The 16,799-nt window shown below is 36.9% G+C and overlaps 1 protein-coding gene across 1 annotated transcript in view; it reads left to right on the top strand.

Annotated features, from left to right (window-relative positions):
- Nucleotides 1-16,799, top strand: part of WDR36 (WD repeat domain 36) — a 44,366-nt gene that overhangs the window by 20,069 nt on the left and 7,498 nt on the right. The window contains exons 13-19 of the mRNA XM_072736589.1: nucleotides 2,570-2,684; nucleotides 3,186-3,351; nucleotides 3,586-3,694; nucleotides 6,595-6,674; nucleotides 13,746-13,853; nucleotides 15,684-15,781; nucleotides 16,175-16,320. Coding sequence (XP_072592690.1) covers nucleotides 2,570-2,684; nucleotides 3,186-3,351; nucleotides 3,586-3,694; nucleotides 6,595-6,674; nucleotides 13,746-13,853; nucleotides 15,684-15,781; nucleotides 16,175-16,320 — 822 coding nt within the window. The remainder of the gene's footprint in view (nucleotides 1-2,569; nucleotides 2,685-3,185; nucleotides 3,352-3,585; nucleotides 3,695-6,594; nucleotides 6,675-13,745; nucleotides 13,854-15,683; nucleotides 15,782-16,174; nucleotides 16,321-16,799) is intronic.

Genomic DNA, 16,799 nt, shown 5'->3' with positions numbered 1-16,799 from the left:
GCTGCTTTCAGGATTTTCTCTTTGATTCTGAGATTTGCAAGTTTCACCATTATATGTCAGGGCATGGACCTATTTTTATTGATTTTAACGGGGGGCGGGGGGGATTCTCTGTGCCTCCTAGACTCAGATGCCTGTTTCCTTTCCCAGATTAGGGAAGTTCTCTACTATGATTTGCTCCAGTATACCTTCTGCCCCTCTCTCTTTGATTTTCTTCTGGGATCCCAATTATTGTAATATTGTTTTGTTTTATGTTATCACTTGTCTTTTGGATTCTCCCCTCATCCAGTATTTGTTTCTTTTTCTCAGCTTCTTTATTCTCCATCATTTTGTCTTCTGTATCATTAATTCTCTCTTCTGCCTCATTTATCCTGCCTGTTAGAGCCTCCATTTGTTATTGCATCTCATTACTAGCCTTTTTTATTTGACTTGGTTAGTTCTTTTATTTCTCCAGAAAGGGATTCTCTGGTGTCTTTTATGCTTTTTTTCAAGCTCTGCTAGTATCTTTATAATTGTGATTCTGAACTCTACTTCTGACATCTACTTATATTCTTATTGATTAGGTCCTTGGCAGTAAGTATTATCTCTTGTTCTCTTTTTTTTGAGATAAATTTTTCCATCTTGTCATCCTGCCCAGTGGAGAATAGATGAAGGAGAGAACAAAATACTAAAATGGCAACAGTGATCCCAGAGAAATATGCACTAAACAAATCAGGAGAGACTTGAAACCGAAAAACAAAAAACAACCAAGAATTTAGACAGACAGGTGAACAGAATAGTATAATACACTGGATCCAGCATGTATTTTGGTCCATTTGTTAGAAAACTGGATCCCAAAATTGTAATGAGAAAAACTTCTATGTACAAAATAAATAAATATAATGAAAGGATAGAATGTAACTGTAAAAATGAAACTTTAAAGACAAAAAAAGAATATAAACAGATGAATAAAACAGAGCAATACACTATATCCAGAGTATGTTTTGGTTGGTTTTTTAGAAGAAAGTGTATCCCAAAATTGTAAAGAAAGAAAAGTGTGTGTGTGTGTGTGTGTGTGTGTGTGTGTGTGTGTGTGTGTTAAAAACAACGAAAGAGTAGAACGTAACCGTAAAAATGGGGGGGAAAGGAGAGAGAACAAAGTAAAAATGGAAGGACTAAACAGTCGGGGTGGGGACCCCATGAATTCTATATGCTCTCTTCCCCCTAGCGCTGGAGTTTTGCAGCTGTCAGTGATCAGTAAACTTGGTCTTGGCTGGATCTTCTTGCAGATCTTCTGGAGGAGGGACCTGTTGTGTTGATTCTCAAGTGTCTGCCCCGGGCAGAACTGCACTGCTCTTGCCAGGGGCCAGGGGAAGTCATCTGCTCTGGATTGCTTAATGTGGCTTGTGTTCCCTGAAGGCTTTCTGTGCCGCTTTAGAGGAGGAGAGGAAAATGGGGGCCTCCCAGTCTCTATCCTCAGAGCCAAAGGTCCCGGCCCCACTCTTCAGCATGACCTCAGGAAAAAGCAATCATTCTCATCTCCCTGGTCTCCATCTACACCCTAGGACTGAGCATTTCTAAGATCTCAGGCACATGACCAGGTTTGGAGTCCCCAAACCGTGCAGACTCCTGTCGTGCGCTTCCCTGCCACTCTTCCCTGGGGTCTCGCTGGTTCTGCCACTTGCTGGGCTCCTGTGTGGAGAGTGGTGGTCACCTGACTGTGCTGTGGTTTGTGGTTTATGGCAACGCTGAGCTGAAAGCCCCCCCGCGCCGCCCCCCCCTCGCCCCGGCCTGCTGATGGCAGTTCTCAGATTCCTGGGAATCTGCCGCACACAGGCACCCCCGGTATTCCTGTGATCCTGAGACTACACTGTCCCACCTAGGATTCCCCATCCCCGCTTCGCTGCTTGAGCACCTTTCAGGCAAGTTTGTCCCGGGAGCAGACTTTTAAAAATTCTGATTTGCTCTTTGCTGCTATGTACTTTCCAATGGCCAGCTTACAGAAGCTCCCTACCCCTCCCCCGTTTATTTTCCATATATCATTTTGGATTCACTTCTCCACACCTCCTACCTTGCAGAAAGTGGTCACTTTTCAGTTGGTAGAGTTGCAGCGATTCTCTTCTTAGATCGCCAGTTGAGTTCACAGGTGTTCAGAATGACTCAATAGCCATCCAGCCGAATTCCTGGGACCAGATGAAACAAAGGTCTCCTAGTCCTCTGCCATCTTGGACTCTCCCGTGTCCCATCTCCTTAACCTAGGCAACCACAATGTGCTTTTTATTTCTATAGATTTTCCTCTTTTCAAGGTTTATTCATGTTGTAGTATGTATCAGTACTTTGCTCCTTTTATTGCTAAATCATATTCAATTTTGTGAATAAACCACGTTTTATTTAGGCATAGATCAGTTGATGGCATATATGTTGTTTCTATATGCCCAAGTGTAATTACATTATGTTTAAGAAAATTAGACAATTCATTTAACATGTTTTTTTTAATGAGATAATTGGTAGATAAAAAGATATTTGGGAAATCATACAGTACAGTAAAAATGTTATTTTCTGTATCATTTGTCTTTAAATTTTGTTTTCTAAGGCGGTAGATATAACTTCTTGCGGAAACTTTGCTGTAATTGGTCTCTCATCAGGAACAGTAGATGTATATAACATGCAGTCTGGTATACATCGAGGAAGTTTTGGAGAGGATCAAGGTATTGAATTTATTTCCTTTTTCTTACTTAAAAAATAATAATATGGAAAGAAACAAAGCTAATGACTGTCTCTGGCATTTATTAAATTCTTGAGTGAGTGCCAGGCATTTTGCCAAGGTTATAGATGGGTTATTGTCAAACCTACCTGGCGGTTACTGCCATTACACTTACTATATAAACCATGTTGAAATACTTAAAGAGAATGAAGCCATTGATAGATTAGGGAAAGCAGATATTAGACAGAATTAAAATTTTTGTTTTCTTCCCGTTGCACGAAACAGAAAATCTTAACCTTTGTGGCATCAACCTGATGGGTGTGTTTTCACTAGAGCAATATAATAACTTTCTCCTTATTCCCTGAAATCCAGCTTAATTTTAAGATTTTAAGGGAACTAAATAGTAGGAACTTAGATATTTAATTGAACGAATCATTCTTTGTGTACTGTTCAGAGAGGCAGTGCCAATTCTTACTTCTTTTTTCTTTTAAACATATGCTTAAAGCTCATAAAGGATCTGTTAGAGGTGTTGCAGTGGATGGATTAAACCAGTTGATTATTACAGCTGGTAGTGAAGGATTACTCAAGTTCTGGAACTTTAAAAACAAAATTTTAATCCATTCTATGAGCCTCAATTCATCTCCAAATATGATGCTGCTACATAGAGACAGGTAAAGTTTTTCCTTTAATGATTATGGATTTTCTTCTTGATGTTTTTGGTAAAAGTCTTAATGTGAGTACGTAATTTTCCAAGTGAGAAAATCAGACATTTAATGTAAAAGGACAGAATTTTGCTTAATTTCCCCACAGATATACTTGAATATTAGCAAAATTAAAATGACTATGAGATTTTAGTTAAAAGTTTGTTGGTTTGTTTACTAAAACTAGTATATTTATCTTACTAGTGGCATTCTGGGACTTGCCTTGGATGACTTCTCCATTTGTGTTCTGGACATTGAAACTAGGAAGATTGTCAGAGAGTTTTCTGGACATCAAGGCCAAATAAATGACCTGGTAAAATGAATGAACCTTTGATGTTTAAATACAACTTGAATAATTTGTTTCTATTTGGGTTAAAAATTTTCAGATTAATGAAATTGTTATCTTTTGGTAGCATTAAATTTATCATGAGGTATTCAAAATAAATAATTCAGAAACTAATTTTTACAGAATAGATTTTTAAAGAAAATTTAGAAGTTAAAGAAGTTTAATATTTCTTAGGGAGTTAATGCTATCAGGTTAAAGCATAAATCCCAGAGTTCATCTTTTTCTGTTAAACTCTAAACAAAGCTGAAGTATACTTTGGAGAATGAATGACCTATTGAAACATCAGTATATCATTTTTAGCTTAATATTAATCTAGGGTGAAAGAACTCATTTCTGATTTTTTGCATGCATAACAAATTAATAGTAGGGAACCTGCAGTATCTGATACCTGGTTTATTCTACTTTAGTGTAACTTCTAGTTTATATTTAACTGTAAAAGTTTAATCAATAAAAATGTATTTTAGCTTACTATTAGGTACTTAAAGTGGGATGAACGGTATATGTGATATGACATTTTATTCTTATAGTGGGATATGTAATTACATGATACAATGTAGTGGGATATGATAGTTGGAAAACTATATATTGAGAACTACATTAAGTATATATTGTAACTTTTTATTAATCACAGTCACTGTGATTTACTTGAAAACAAAAAAGTTAAAATCTGAGCGATTCAATGGCAATTCCAATAGCTACATTATGTATCTGTTCTCGCATCAAAAATCAGAACTTGCAGTGGTTATCCATTCCCTTAAAAATATGGGGAAAAGGGCAGCCTGGGTGGCTCAGCGGTTTAGCGCCACCCTCAGCCCAGGGTGTGATCCTGGAGACCCGGGATTGAGTCCCACGAGTCCCACGCCGGGCTCCCTGCAGGGAGCCTGCTTCTTCCTCTGCCTGTGTCTCTGCCTCTCTCCCTTTGACTCTCATGAATAAATAAATAAAATCTTTAAAGTGGGGGGTGGTCAGGAAATCGTGTTGTTCTGCAGGTGGAGATTGGCAGGACTACCTGTTGACAGAATATGTTGTGATAGCCTCTATAGAAATGAAAGCAGGAGTGGAGTAATTTTTTTTTTTATTTTATTATTATTTTTTTATTATAAATTTATTTTTTATTGGTGTTCAATTTGCCAACATATAGAATAACACCCAGTGCTCATCCTGTCAAGTGCCCACCTCAGTGCCCATCACCCAGTCACCCCCCACCCCCTGCCCACACCTCCCCTTTCACCACCCCTAGTTTGTTTCCCAGAGTTAGGAGTCTTTCGTGTTCTGTCTGGAGTGGAGTAATTTGGAGTGGAGTAATTTTGATGAAAATCTTTTTAAAACTTTTCTTTCATCTTTTTTTTTAAGGATTTTATTTATTTATTCATGGGAGACCCAGAGAGAGAGGAGGCAGAGACATAGGCAGAGGGAGAAGCAGTCCCCCATGTGGGACTTGATCCCGGGACCCCAGGGTCACGCCCTGAGTTGAAGGCAGACGCTCAACCTCTGAGCCACCCAGGTGTCCCTTGATGAAATTTTTTGAGGCATTTTTGAAACCAGACAGTGTCAGCTTGTTCTTTGTATTTCTTTCCTTTTCAAACCTTACTTTGACCTTGTGTATCTGGAATATCTCCTACTTAATAATAAGTTACTCCTAAAAAAAAAAAAAAATAATAATAATAAGTTACTCCTGTTTAATTAAACCTCTGAGCATTTATAACATGACTTTACCTATCAGCGTCATTTTTCCTCTTCCTTTGTTAATGTGCACTATTTTGTAAATTGAGTTCATTGTACCTTAAGATTTGCGTTTCCACAGTATCACTGCAACCCGGTGAACATCTGTTCATCTGTTTAGCCCATTATCATCTGTCAGTATTGAAGGTCATAATCCTGGTGGTATTTAGACTCCTGGATAAAAATTAAATAAAATTTTGTTTTGGGTCTTGTTTCACATACGATCTGATCTAAGCTTCACAATACTTTTATGCTACAGGGAAATGAGAACGGTTTCTCCACTATGTCAATAAAATAGATACAGCTTCTTTAAGGTGACATAAGTAATCTATTATTTATTTTGAAATTCTGATTATTACAGGTTTTTTTTTTTAAGATTTTATCTATCTATTCATGAGAGATACAGAGAGAGGCAGAGGCACAGGCAGAGGGAGAAGCAGGCTCCATGTGGGGAATTTGATGGTGGGACTCAATCCCAGGACCTGGGATCACAACCCTGAGCTGAAGGCAGACGCTCAACCACTGAGCCACCCAGAAGTCCCAGATTATTATAGTTTTAAATTTTATTTTGGAAATAAAACATCATTTATAAAAGTTTTTTAATTGAAACTACAAGAAAAAGTTACTCATTAGTAACTTTAGTATTTTAAGAGTATTTACATTCTTCAGAATCACTTTGGATTCTTAGAAAGTCAGTCGAAATATATAGACTCTTCAGTAGAACTTTTGTTTCTTCCACATAACTTTATAAATGAAATTAGGCTAACAAAATATTTGTAATGAATGTTCTTGGAATAGCAGTTTTATGCTAAAAATGTTTTGTAGTTAGTTAACTGTCTATAAGTATAGGAGACTATGGAGTAAATTGAAAATTGGATACTGTTAACTTGTAAAACTTCTTGTAATTCATATAAAAGCTTAATTATATTTATCCAACCAATGGTATATAAGAAGTGATACTTTTTTATACAATAAGGTATAGTCTAAATTTTACGCAGGCTTATTTTTAATGAAACCTACATCTTGTTTTTATTTCTTACATTTTTTAAGCTTTAAATATACAGACACAAGCATATGTATGTAAATACGCACACATGTTGTATATATATATTCTTTTTTTTTTTTTTTTTTTTTTTAATTTGAAGGCTTTCAGTCCTGATGGTCGTTGGTTAATAAGTGCTTCAATGGATTGTTCTGTTAGAACTTGGGACCTTCCATCTGGGTGGTGAGTTTATTTTTAAATCCCTAACCTCTGTCAGAAGATTTCTCAATAATTGTCTTTACATGTAACTTTTACCTATAGTTCAATAATTGTATGCCTTTGAATGTAAATATATTTGGAGATTTTTCTGACCTTACTCTATTTTGTCCTTGGAGTGTTTTTGATCTTTTAAACAGCAGGGAGTAGTGCTGTAAAAGATAGTAGTAAGGAAATGCGGTGTCTCTTAGGTTTTCTGTTCCTGCAGAATTGAGATACAGAAGTGAGTTGCATAAACTTTAAGAAAGCTTACTTGACCCTTTTGATACTCCAGATACTGGTAGAGTTCAGATTTTAGAACTGCAAACTTCTGTTGAGTGTGTTTTTGTTGTTTATAGTGAATTTAGTTAAAAGGCCAAAAACCCTAACTTTCCTTTGTGTATATTATATCTTTTCTGAAAAGATTCTAACAAAATTCTTGAAAAAAGATGTTTGAGAGACCTTAAAGTAACGAAAATGTGTTAAGATTTGGGCAAAACCCGGGGCAGCCCAGGTGGCTCAGTGGTTTAGCGCCGCCTTCAGGCCAGGGCGTGATCCTGGAGACCCGGGATCAAGGCCCACATCAGACTTTCCTGCACAGAGTCTGCTTCTCCCTCTGCCTGTGTTTCTGCCCCCCCCCCCCCCCATGTGTCTCTCATGAATAAATAAATAAAATCTTTAAAAGAAAAGAAAAAAAGATTTGGGCAAAACCCAGCAGTGTTCAGAAATCTGTTTCACATGAAACTTGTTAGAAAAAGAAGCACTTAGAAAAATTATCTACTTCTGTTACATAATTGGAACAGTGGAGACCTACAGAAAAGAGCAAGGGAGCTAGCTTTGTTGTTAAAAATTATGTAGGAATAGACAGAGTTTAAAATCATCTCACTTAACAGAATTGCTTGGACGAATATGAAGATGTTGATGGGAATAGTGAAGTGTCCATTTTAACAGGAACATAGTTTAAGGAAATGTGGGGAAAATGAGAAGGAAGATGGCACTTTCTAAGCCTCTGAAATATTCCTAAATTAATCTCTGTCCAATTGTACTTCCTCTTTTCTTAGGAATTGATAAGTTTATACCTGAAAGCAACTTGACCTTTAGAAAGGAAAAACCCTGATGTGCTCATTTCCCTTTAACTTTGATGCAGGAATGAGGCACAGCTACTGTCTAGAACACGTAAAAGATTTGGAATATGCACTTCAACAGTGTCTAATGGGTCCAGCCCTAATAACAGGGACCTTTGTCCACAGGGCTCTTTTTCACTTAAAATACAGTAAAACAAAATATAACTAGTTGGTTGTGTCTTCTGGCTTTAAAAAGTTCACATAAAGTTGGTATTTTCTTATTTTTAAAACCTTTTTTCGAAGGCTACATTAGAAATGCTAGTAGTCCTTTGTTTCTTGGAGTTTCACTGTCTTCTAAAAATGAATATTATAATTGAATTTCTTTACAGTAGAAAAGTTGTAGAAGTAGTAGAGTTAGTATAATTTACCTTTCACTTACCTTTTTCACATTAGATGGGAGAGATGGGTTAATATTTTTAAAGTGGTAAGCTTATATTTGGATCTGAAAGTAGTATTCAAACCCACCAGTCTTTGACTCAACCTTAGCCTTTTTGCTGAATTTCTTCAGTAGAAAGTTGAACACATTTAAATCTGGCAGGTTTTCCACTCTGATATCTTACTTTTAGATGAGCACTGAGATAGTATTAAGTGAATACAGAGGGAAGCTAGGAGACACACATGAGCAAGAAATGAGTCACAAAGAGATAGTTAAAAGAAAATGTAATAATTTCTACACCGGTTGATTGAACCAAAATATATTTTAATAAAGAAAAACATTATTAAGTGCTTTTTGGTTCAGCCATGAGGCAGGTCGAATGAGAGTTTGAAAAGCAGTATCACATAGCTGCTGCTGCTGCCTGATTTCAACTAAGCTGAAGTTTACCATGAGTGCTAGGCACTTAATATAGCTGTAGATACTACTACTGTTATTAGTTCCATTTTACATATGAGGAAATGGAGGCTCAGAGAGAAGTGATTTTACCCAAGGTAGCATAGTTTGTAAGTGACATTTTGCTATAATAAGCGTAGGAGAAAGAAACAGATTTCCCAATAGTTGGTGATAATCAACTTTGGTTGCATCATGTTCTAAGGATGAATTACTTTTGTTGATGTAGAAGATAATAAGGAAGTGAGGATTAGTATTTCATCATATGACCATAGGTTACTGTTGGGTTTTTTGGTTTCCCCCCCTTTTTAAAAACATAATTACTGGAGCAATCCTTGAATACTCCTAGTTCTTTTTTCAGTAAGCAGGTTCATCATTTACCTAACATGTTAAAGAGTGAGTTTACTTATTACATAGTCTGAAAAGTGAAGCCATCTGTGAGCAGACCTTTGAGTGTGGTTACATACAGGTGTATCCATTTGTTGTAATACCTATCTAAAGCAGATTGCATGGATTTTGAACTGTTTCCATAAAATGTTTTTAAGTGCTGAAAATTTTCATGTGTTTGTAGGATTCTCAGAGAAGCAGAGTTGAAATTTTTTATCCCTGAAATTATCTGGCATCCCCTATCACTACCACCTCTTATTTCTGGTTGTTTTTAACCTATTAAGAAGTTCAAATTGAACCCCTTTGGAGTGAGAAAAATGTAAAAGGAAATAGTTTAATAGAAATTTACATTTTCTTCTTTCTCACCCTCTGACCTCTGCTTTCAATGGAGCATTACATGAATATAGTTGGAATAGAACATTGTTTTGGGTTTCTCACTGAGGCAAAACCATCCCTTTTGTTCTGTTCATTAAAGATACCAGTGTGAGATAATTCTGATACTTTGGAGATTGAACATCTAGACGCTGTTTACATTAGTTTAGAATATAGTAAAAAATTACTTAAGGGTGCCTGGGTGGCACAGTTAGTTAAGCAAAAAGGTTCAGTCCAATGTGAGCTTTGTATAATACTGAGTTAATAATGGTCAAATGAATCTTAAGGTAAACAGAATTGCAAAAAGACAAAAGCACTTTAAGAAAAGATTAGCGGAGTTTGGGTAGATCATCAATTTTAACAGAAACTTGCCATAAGGGCAGCCTGGGTGGCTCAGTGGTTTAGCGCCACCTTCAGCCCAGAGCATGATCCTGGAGACCCGGGATCGAGTACCACATCGGGCTCCCTGCATGGAGCCTGCTTCTCCCTCTACCTGTGTCTCTGCCCCTCTCTCTCTGTGTCGGTCTCTCATGAATAAATTTAAAAAAGAGAGAGAGAAACTTGCCATAAATACTCCCTTTCCAACCACCACTGATTTTTTGGGTAGCAGAGAGCCATTGGAATCTTACAGCAGTAAATGGATACAGGGAATGGGATGACTGTAGTTAAGTGACCATACATGGGGAGTTCAGGCAGATAAGGCAAAAGGGAAGAGGCAGGGAGTGAAAACCAAACTCAAAGAGATACTCTTCAAACACAAGGCTGTCCTATCATTGTCTGTACAGCACTGAAGCTGTGCTTGCATGTGGTGGAAACAAGCATCAGCTCGCATGTGGACCGAAGTGAAGTGAAATAAAGCAAAGCTTTATTTTAAAGAGAACAGAAACATGGGAACAAAACAAATAATGGCTCAACAGTCAGTGTTGGAATGAAAAACAAATTGAACTGGGATAAGAAACTTTTATAACCAAATAATAAAGCAACAGTAAGATCAAATTTCTGATTGCAAGTACAAGCAAAGTTGCAGTGACCAAGGCAACATAAAACCAATCCAGGGGCACCTCGGTGATGCAGTCAGTTAAGTGGCTGACCCCAGATTTTGGCTGGGATCAGGATCTGGGGGTCATGAGATCAAGCCCCATGTGGGACTCCACACTCAGGAGTTTGCTTGAGATTCTCTCTCTCTCTCTCTCTCTGCCCCTCCTGCTCATGCTCTCTCTCTCTCTAAAAATAAATAAATCTTAAAAAAATTACTTCCTTAATGTTACTTGTATATGCAATTTTCTGTGCTTAAAAATCTGATCCCTTAGAATGGGAATTTTAATGTTCTCAAAAATATGTATCATTTACCTAGGGCATTTCATTTTGTGGGATTAGCAGAAGACTATGTGGTAGTTTGGTGTAGCATTAAGCCTGTTCACTTAAACTTTATGAACTAATGTGGCAATGTAAAATAAGCTGTGTATGTGGAAATCACCTTTCTCTGTTTGATATTTTTACATAATGTAGAGCCAATCCACACAAAACAGCTGTGGAACCCAGGTTACACAATGAATTTGGTGAAATAATTTCAGTATCAAGTAAAATAAATTTGTTCAAGCATTAGATTCTCTTTTTAACAGATTGTAAATATGTTAGGAAGTTTTAATGTTCACGGAAGTTTTAATGATCAAATATTGATCGAGACACAAGAAATGGTAAGATCTGAAATTGTGTTTAGTTTTGATCTTCATCTATATACACTGAGGTAATGTTTCTGTTCTGGATTGCTAGGATTAAGTGAATTAGTATAAATAATTTAACTGCTTCTGTTAATATAGTAATTGTTTAGCACATGTTTTGTTTTTCCCCAAATCCCCTTGATTTCTAAGAGAAGCCATTCTTATGAGCTTCCAAAGTAGGTTTGAACAGAAATTAGACAGGTTCTTACTCACTTTTTTCCCATAACTAACAATTAAACATTGTCCTGAGCACACTTTGCTGTGTGTTTGTGTGTGTGTGTGTGTGTGTCTTTAGTACTAATTTTAGTCTTATTTTCCTGTCTTGCGTTCATTACTGAAAGTTACATTTTTAATCATTCTGAACAAATTCAGAAAGATTTTGTCATGAAAAAGTCACTTAATATCATCACTGGAGAATCTTCATTTACATTTGAGCTGTTTAGAGTATGTTCCAGGGATCACCAGTGTAAGGATCCTCTGGGTCTCTATATGCCCTTGAACTGTTTATTGTATCTTTAGTTTTAGTAGTTTTGCTGAGTTTATAGAGATGAAGAGTTCAGCTGCTTGGATGACAGTCCTTAGCTCAGTTGCTTTCTACCTTGAGCCGGTTTTTAAATCTTACTAGACCTCATTTTTCTGATCTATGTAGGACAGATCTGCCTCAGAGAGTTGTAAGGATTAAATTAAGTGGACTCAAGCACTCAGGTTACTTCCTAGCATGGAGCACTAAAAAAGTGTTCACTGCTATTAATTTTTTCTTGAAATAATGTTTTATTTCATGTGGATTTTTTCTTTGTTTTAGAGAGGTGAGGAGAAAAGGGAGGGGTGGGCAGGAGGAGAGACAGAACCTTAAGCAGGTGCCACATTCAGCGTGGAGCCTGACACGGGTCTCCATCTCCGGACTCCGAGATCATGACCCGAGCTGAAATCAAGAGTCAGACACTTAGCTGACAGCCACCCAGGCGCCCCTTAATGTGGATTTTAAACTTCAGTCACTTTGCAGAGTTTTCCCATGGATAATGTATTGACTTCAGTGAATAACGTAGTTTGCTGTGATTAAAACCAGTATGCTTCTCTTAAAATACAAAGTATTCACACTCAGCCAGCGTAAGAAGCCTCCTTTACAAGATGCCAGTGGGTTAGACTTTTCTTTACTCCTTAGATCCACCTTGTTTCATTTCCTCCTGCCGCCATTGGTCAGGTGACTACTACCATAATCTCACTGTACTTCCTGTTCAGATGTATTCGACATTTTGATGGCAGATTTTCTTAGGAAGGTGAAGATTACACCACTATCTGCTGAAAAGCCTTTAGTGACTTTTCCATTGATTTAAAGATAAACTCATATGGTTGAATTCAAGGTGCCGTACTCAGCCTTATGCTTATGCACCTGTTTATATACCAAACCAACACTCACTTGTACCTATTTGCATTTTCCTTCCCTTTGTGCCCACATTTTCCTCAGCCAGGAAGTACTTTCTGTATCAACAACATCTGTGGAGACCTTGTTCATATGTAAGGCTCAATCTCAATCTCTTTGAGATTTGAGATGGGCAACTTACCGACTGAGCCACGATGGGGGCGGGGGGTGGGGACGACGGGGGATGACTGGCTATCATATTTGGCTTTTATTTGCAGAATAGCTCAGTGAATTTTACAATGTTAGGGAAAAGGAGTCTCTAGCCAGGCCCTGGCCTTCAAGCCACAGCCCAGGACTACTTTATGACTTTGGCCAACTTTTTAACTCCTCTCTGTTCTTTGAAAAATCCTCTTTTGGGGATCCCTGGGTGGCTCAGCGGTTTGGCACCTGCCTTTGGCCCAGGGCCCGATCCTGGAGTCCTGGGATCGAGTCCTGCGTCAGGCTCCCAGCATGGAGCCTGCTTCTCCCTCTGCCTATGTCTCTGCCTCTCTCTCTCTCTCTCTCTCTCATAAATAAAAAATAAAAAAATCTTAAAAAAAGAAAATCCTCTTTTGTGTCTCCTACAGAGGTGTGATCACTCCCTTTTCCTCCCCAATTTTTAACTCTTTCAGCATTTTAAAGTTGTGAGACTGGCTTCCATAAGCTGTTCTGCGGTTATGGTCTGCAAACCGAATTTTCATGTTTCGCATATAGTACAGTTACCTATTTGAAAAATAGTTAGAATTACTCAAAAAGTTTTTTCCATTATTATTTTCTTATTCTTACTTACAGCTATTTTATTTTATTACTTCCTTGTGTTGACTAAGCCTTTTTAAAATTTCAATGGAATAACAAATATACAGGAGAATACTGGTAATCAGATTTATTTTAAATGTGTTACATCTTCAGAATTTGTCTCCAATTCAGTCTACCAAAATGGTATTCCAGAAAAATAGAGCATTTCCTTTAGTACACAGTAGGGAATATTGTTCAAACTTTCTTCAGTTAATTGGTCTGTTTAGTGTTCTTGGTCTTACTCATCAAGAGAAATTATTATTACATATTAACTTAATAAAGCTCTTTGTTAGTGATGGCTTTCTGGTGTTCATTTGTGAACGTCAAAAATGAGTTTTCTTCATCTCTGATCCCTTGTTCTTTTACAAAGATATATTTTGTGAGTTATTTCCTTGTTTGGTACAAATACTTTATAATTTTTTTTTTTTTTTATAGCCTTATAGACAGCTTTTTGGTGGACTCCGCTCCTCTCAATGTTACCATGTCCCCTACTGGAGACTTTCTGGCCACTTCCCATGTGGACCACCTTGGAATTTATCTCTGGTAAGTTATTTCATACATTTTTGTTCTAGGTAAGGAGGATGACGATATTGTCAGAAAGTCATGTTGCTAACATTGTCATTTAGTTTTGGCTTTTTTAATTTATAAAATAGAAATTTCACATAGAGTTAATTGACCATAAGTTTGTGACTGATTCAGCATCTGCTTGATAATTTAGGTATCTTTGCCTGTGTGTGAAATTCTAAACCATATGACTGATTTTTATTTATCATGTTTGGCTTTTTTTTTTTTTTTTTTTTTTTTTAAGATTTGTCAGTCTTAGAGCTGACTCCCTGCTGAGTGTAGAGCTCCAACCATGGCTCAATCCCAGGATTCCAAGACTTGAAGCAAAATCAAGAGTCGGCCACTTAACGACTGAGCCACGGGGCGTGGGGGGGGACGATGGGGGATCACTGGTTATCATATTTGGCTTTTATTTGCAGAATAGCTCAAGTGAATTTTACAATGTTAGGGAAAGGGAGTCCCTAGCCAGGCCCTGGCCTTCTGCCACAGCCCAGGACTACTTTATGTCTTTGGCCAACTTTTCAACTCAGCCTTCTTTATCTACAAAGTAAGCTATAAGTATGGGCAAAATGCTTTCTAAGATTCATTCTTTCTAGTTACGTAACTCTTCATAACCATGTAAAGATATTTATGGTGGTGATGATGAACACTGAGTTCATCAATGATGAACACCAAGAGTTCAAGGTAAGTGGTCCATCATCTGAGTCTAGAAAAATTTTACCTATTTTCTGAATTCAGATGTCTAATTCCTTTAATTCTTATTAAAGAGAAAAAAGTGGATTCCTTTAAAATTTTATGGATTTTTAGGATGTGAAAATAAAGGTGCCATTTAGGATGTGAAAATAAATATATAATAGAAATAGACTCTGGCCACTCTAATATACAAAATAGAGTATCTGCTAGAATCTAAGAAGCTTGAACAGTCAAGACAAGAGAAAAATAGTAGAGTACCTGTGGGACCTCAGCAAGAGTATAAGAGTATATAGTGCCACTATTAATGAAACTCAGGATCTGATATTCCCAATTGTTATTTTATATTCCAGATTTATAATGTATGGGAAAGAGAATCTGATTAGCCCACTTTGGGAGAGTTCTCTACATCTTGATTAGTCATCCAAGGCCATGGTACAGGGTTAACACATGACCACTTTAGAGGATCATCCTAAAGAAGGGAAAGTCCGTAACTTCAGCAACGCAAAGTATCTAATCAGCATATTCTCTCTCTGACTTAATTCTCTGAGTCCATCTTTCCTTCAGTAATGATTTCCCTAAATGGAGGTGTTGCCATTTGTCAAAACAATACAGATATATGTTATCTTATAAAATTTTATCTATTACTGATCTCTCAAAAAAATACTTTTTGTATTACATTGAAAATAAAGACTCTGGGGATCCCTGGGTGGCGCAGCGATTTAGCGCCTGCCTTTGGCCCAGGGCACGATCCTGGAGACCCGGGATCAAATCCCATGTCGGGCTCCCGGTGCATGGAGCCTGCTTCTCCCTCTGCCTGTGTGTGTCTCTGCCTCTCTCTCTCTCTCTCTCTCTCTCTCTCTCTCTCTGTGACTATCATAAATAAATAAATAAATAAGACTCTGTTTATAATGTTTATGCACAGCTTTCTTGTGATGACATCTGTGACACAAATTGAGGCATTTTCAAAATAATACTTTGAGATTTTTTTTTTTTACTTCAAAATGATGGAATCTGACGCTGAGCGCAGGATAGTAGAGATTATTGCCAGTAACTGAAGTTTCTCAGAAAAATCTATTTTTGTAAGTTTTTAAAATTGTTTATATGTTTATTTCTCAGGTCCAATATTTCCCTGTATTCAGTTGTTTCACTACGGCCACTTCCCACAGATTATGTTCCTTTAGTAGTGATGCTTCCTGGTACTTGTCAAAACGAAGGTAATCACAAAATAGTAGTTTTGAAGTATAATATCATAAACCTAACATGAGGGATATTACTACTGAAGGCAAAGTTTAATGCATTCCTTCAAAGTATTTTCTAACTGTTAGGAAATATTTTGAATGACTTCATGAATTAATTGCAAAAATATAATTGATACAGTATTGATAAGAAATTAAATAGTATACCAGTGGATAAGTGTTTTGGAACTGGTCATGGGAGTTGTAGACAATATGAGAAGGTCAGGAAATGAAGTCAGTAGAGTTTATAAGGCTATGCTCAGTTAACATGGTATGAAATACTAATGGATTTAGAATAAATAAGTTGCTTTTTATCTGACAGAAATCTTATTCTGCATTAATTTGTTTCACCTGAAAATTTTTTGTTTTAAGATGTGGAATTTTCAGAAGAAACCATAGAACCAAGTGATGAAATGATAGAGTATGATTCCCCAGAACAGTTGAATGAGCAGTTGGTGACACTGTCACTCCTCCCTGAATCACGGTGGAAAAATCTTCTTAATCTTGATGTTATTAAGGTAATGCTTAGAACGCTTAATATTGTCTCCTAAAGACACATTCCAGAAGCATTTTCTTTAGTAGAGATAGCTCCTCTATTTGGAGAGTTTCAGAAGGAACAGTTAATGCCTAAGGTAGTAGAAAATACTAGTTGAATACTGTTTGATCCAATATGATTATTATAGGATTCTTTCCCTATAGAAATTGACTTTGAGGGCCCTGAACAAAAGTACAGCCTACAACTAGAGAACCATTAAAAATTGGGTGTTTTAAATCTAATAAACTTTTTTTGACTTTTTTTTTTTTTTTTAAATGGCTGCTATGATGTGTGATATTTCTATTGCTAGGTACTTGGGGATGAAAAGAAGACTTTTGCTGGTCTTTTAATTAAGCTTCATTTACTATTCCATATCTGTCAACTCCAAGAATATTTTTATAGCTTGCTGTGTTGAGTCCAGGCACATAAATTAATATGAACTAAGTACTGGGTAATGTCCTA

Source organism: Vulpes vulpes, chromosome 14 (assembly GCF_048418805.1).
Source record: "Vulpes vulpes isolate BD-2025 chromosome 14, VulVul3, whole genome shotgun sequence".
NCBI classification, from domain to species: Eukaryota; Metazoa; Chordata; class Mammalia; order Carnivora; family Canidae; genus Vulpes; species Vulpes vulpes.
Note: the sequence above shows the minus strand (reverse complement) of the source record. Positions and strands in the feature narration are given on the sequence as shown.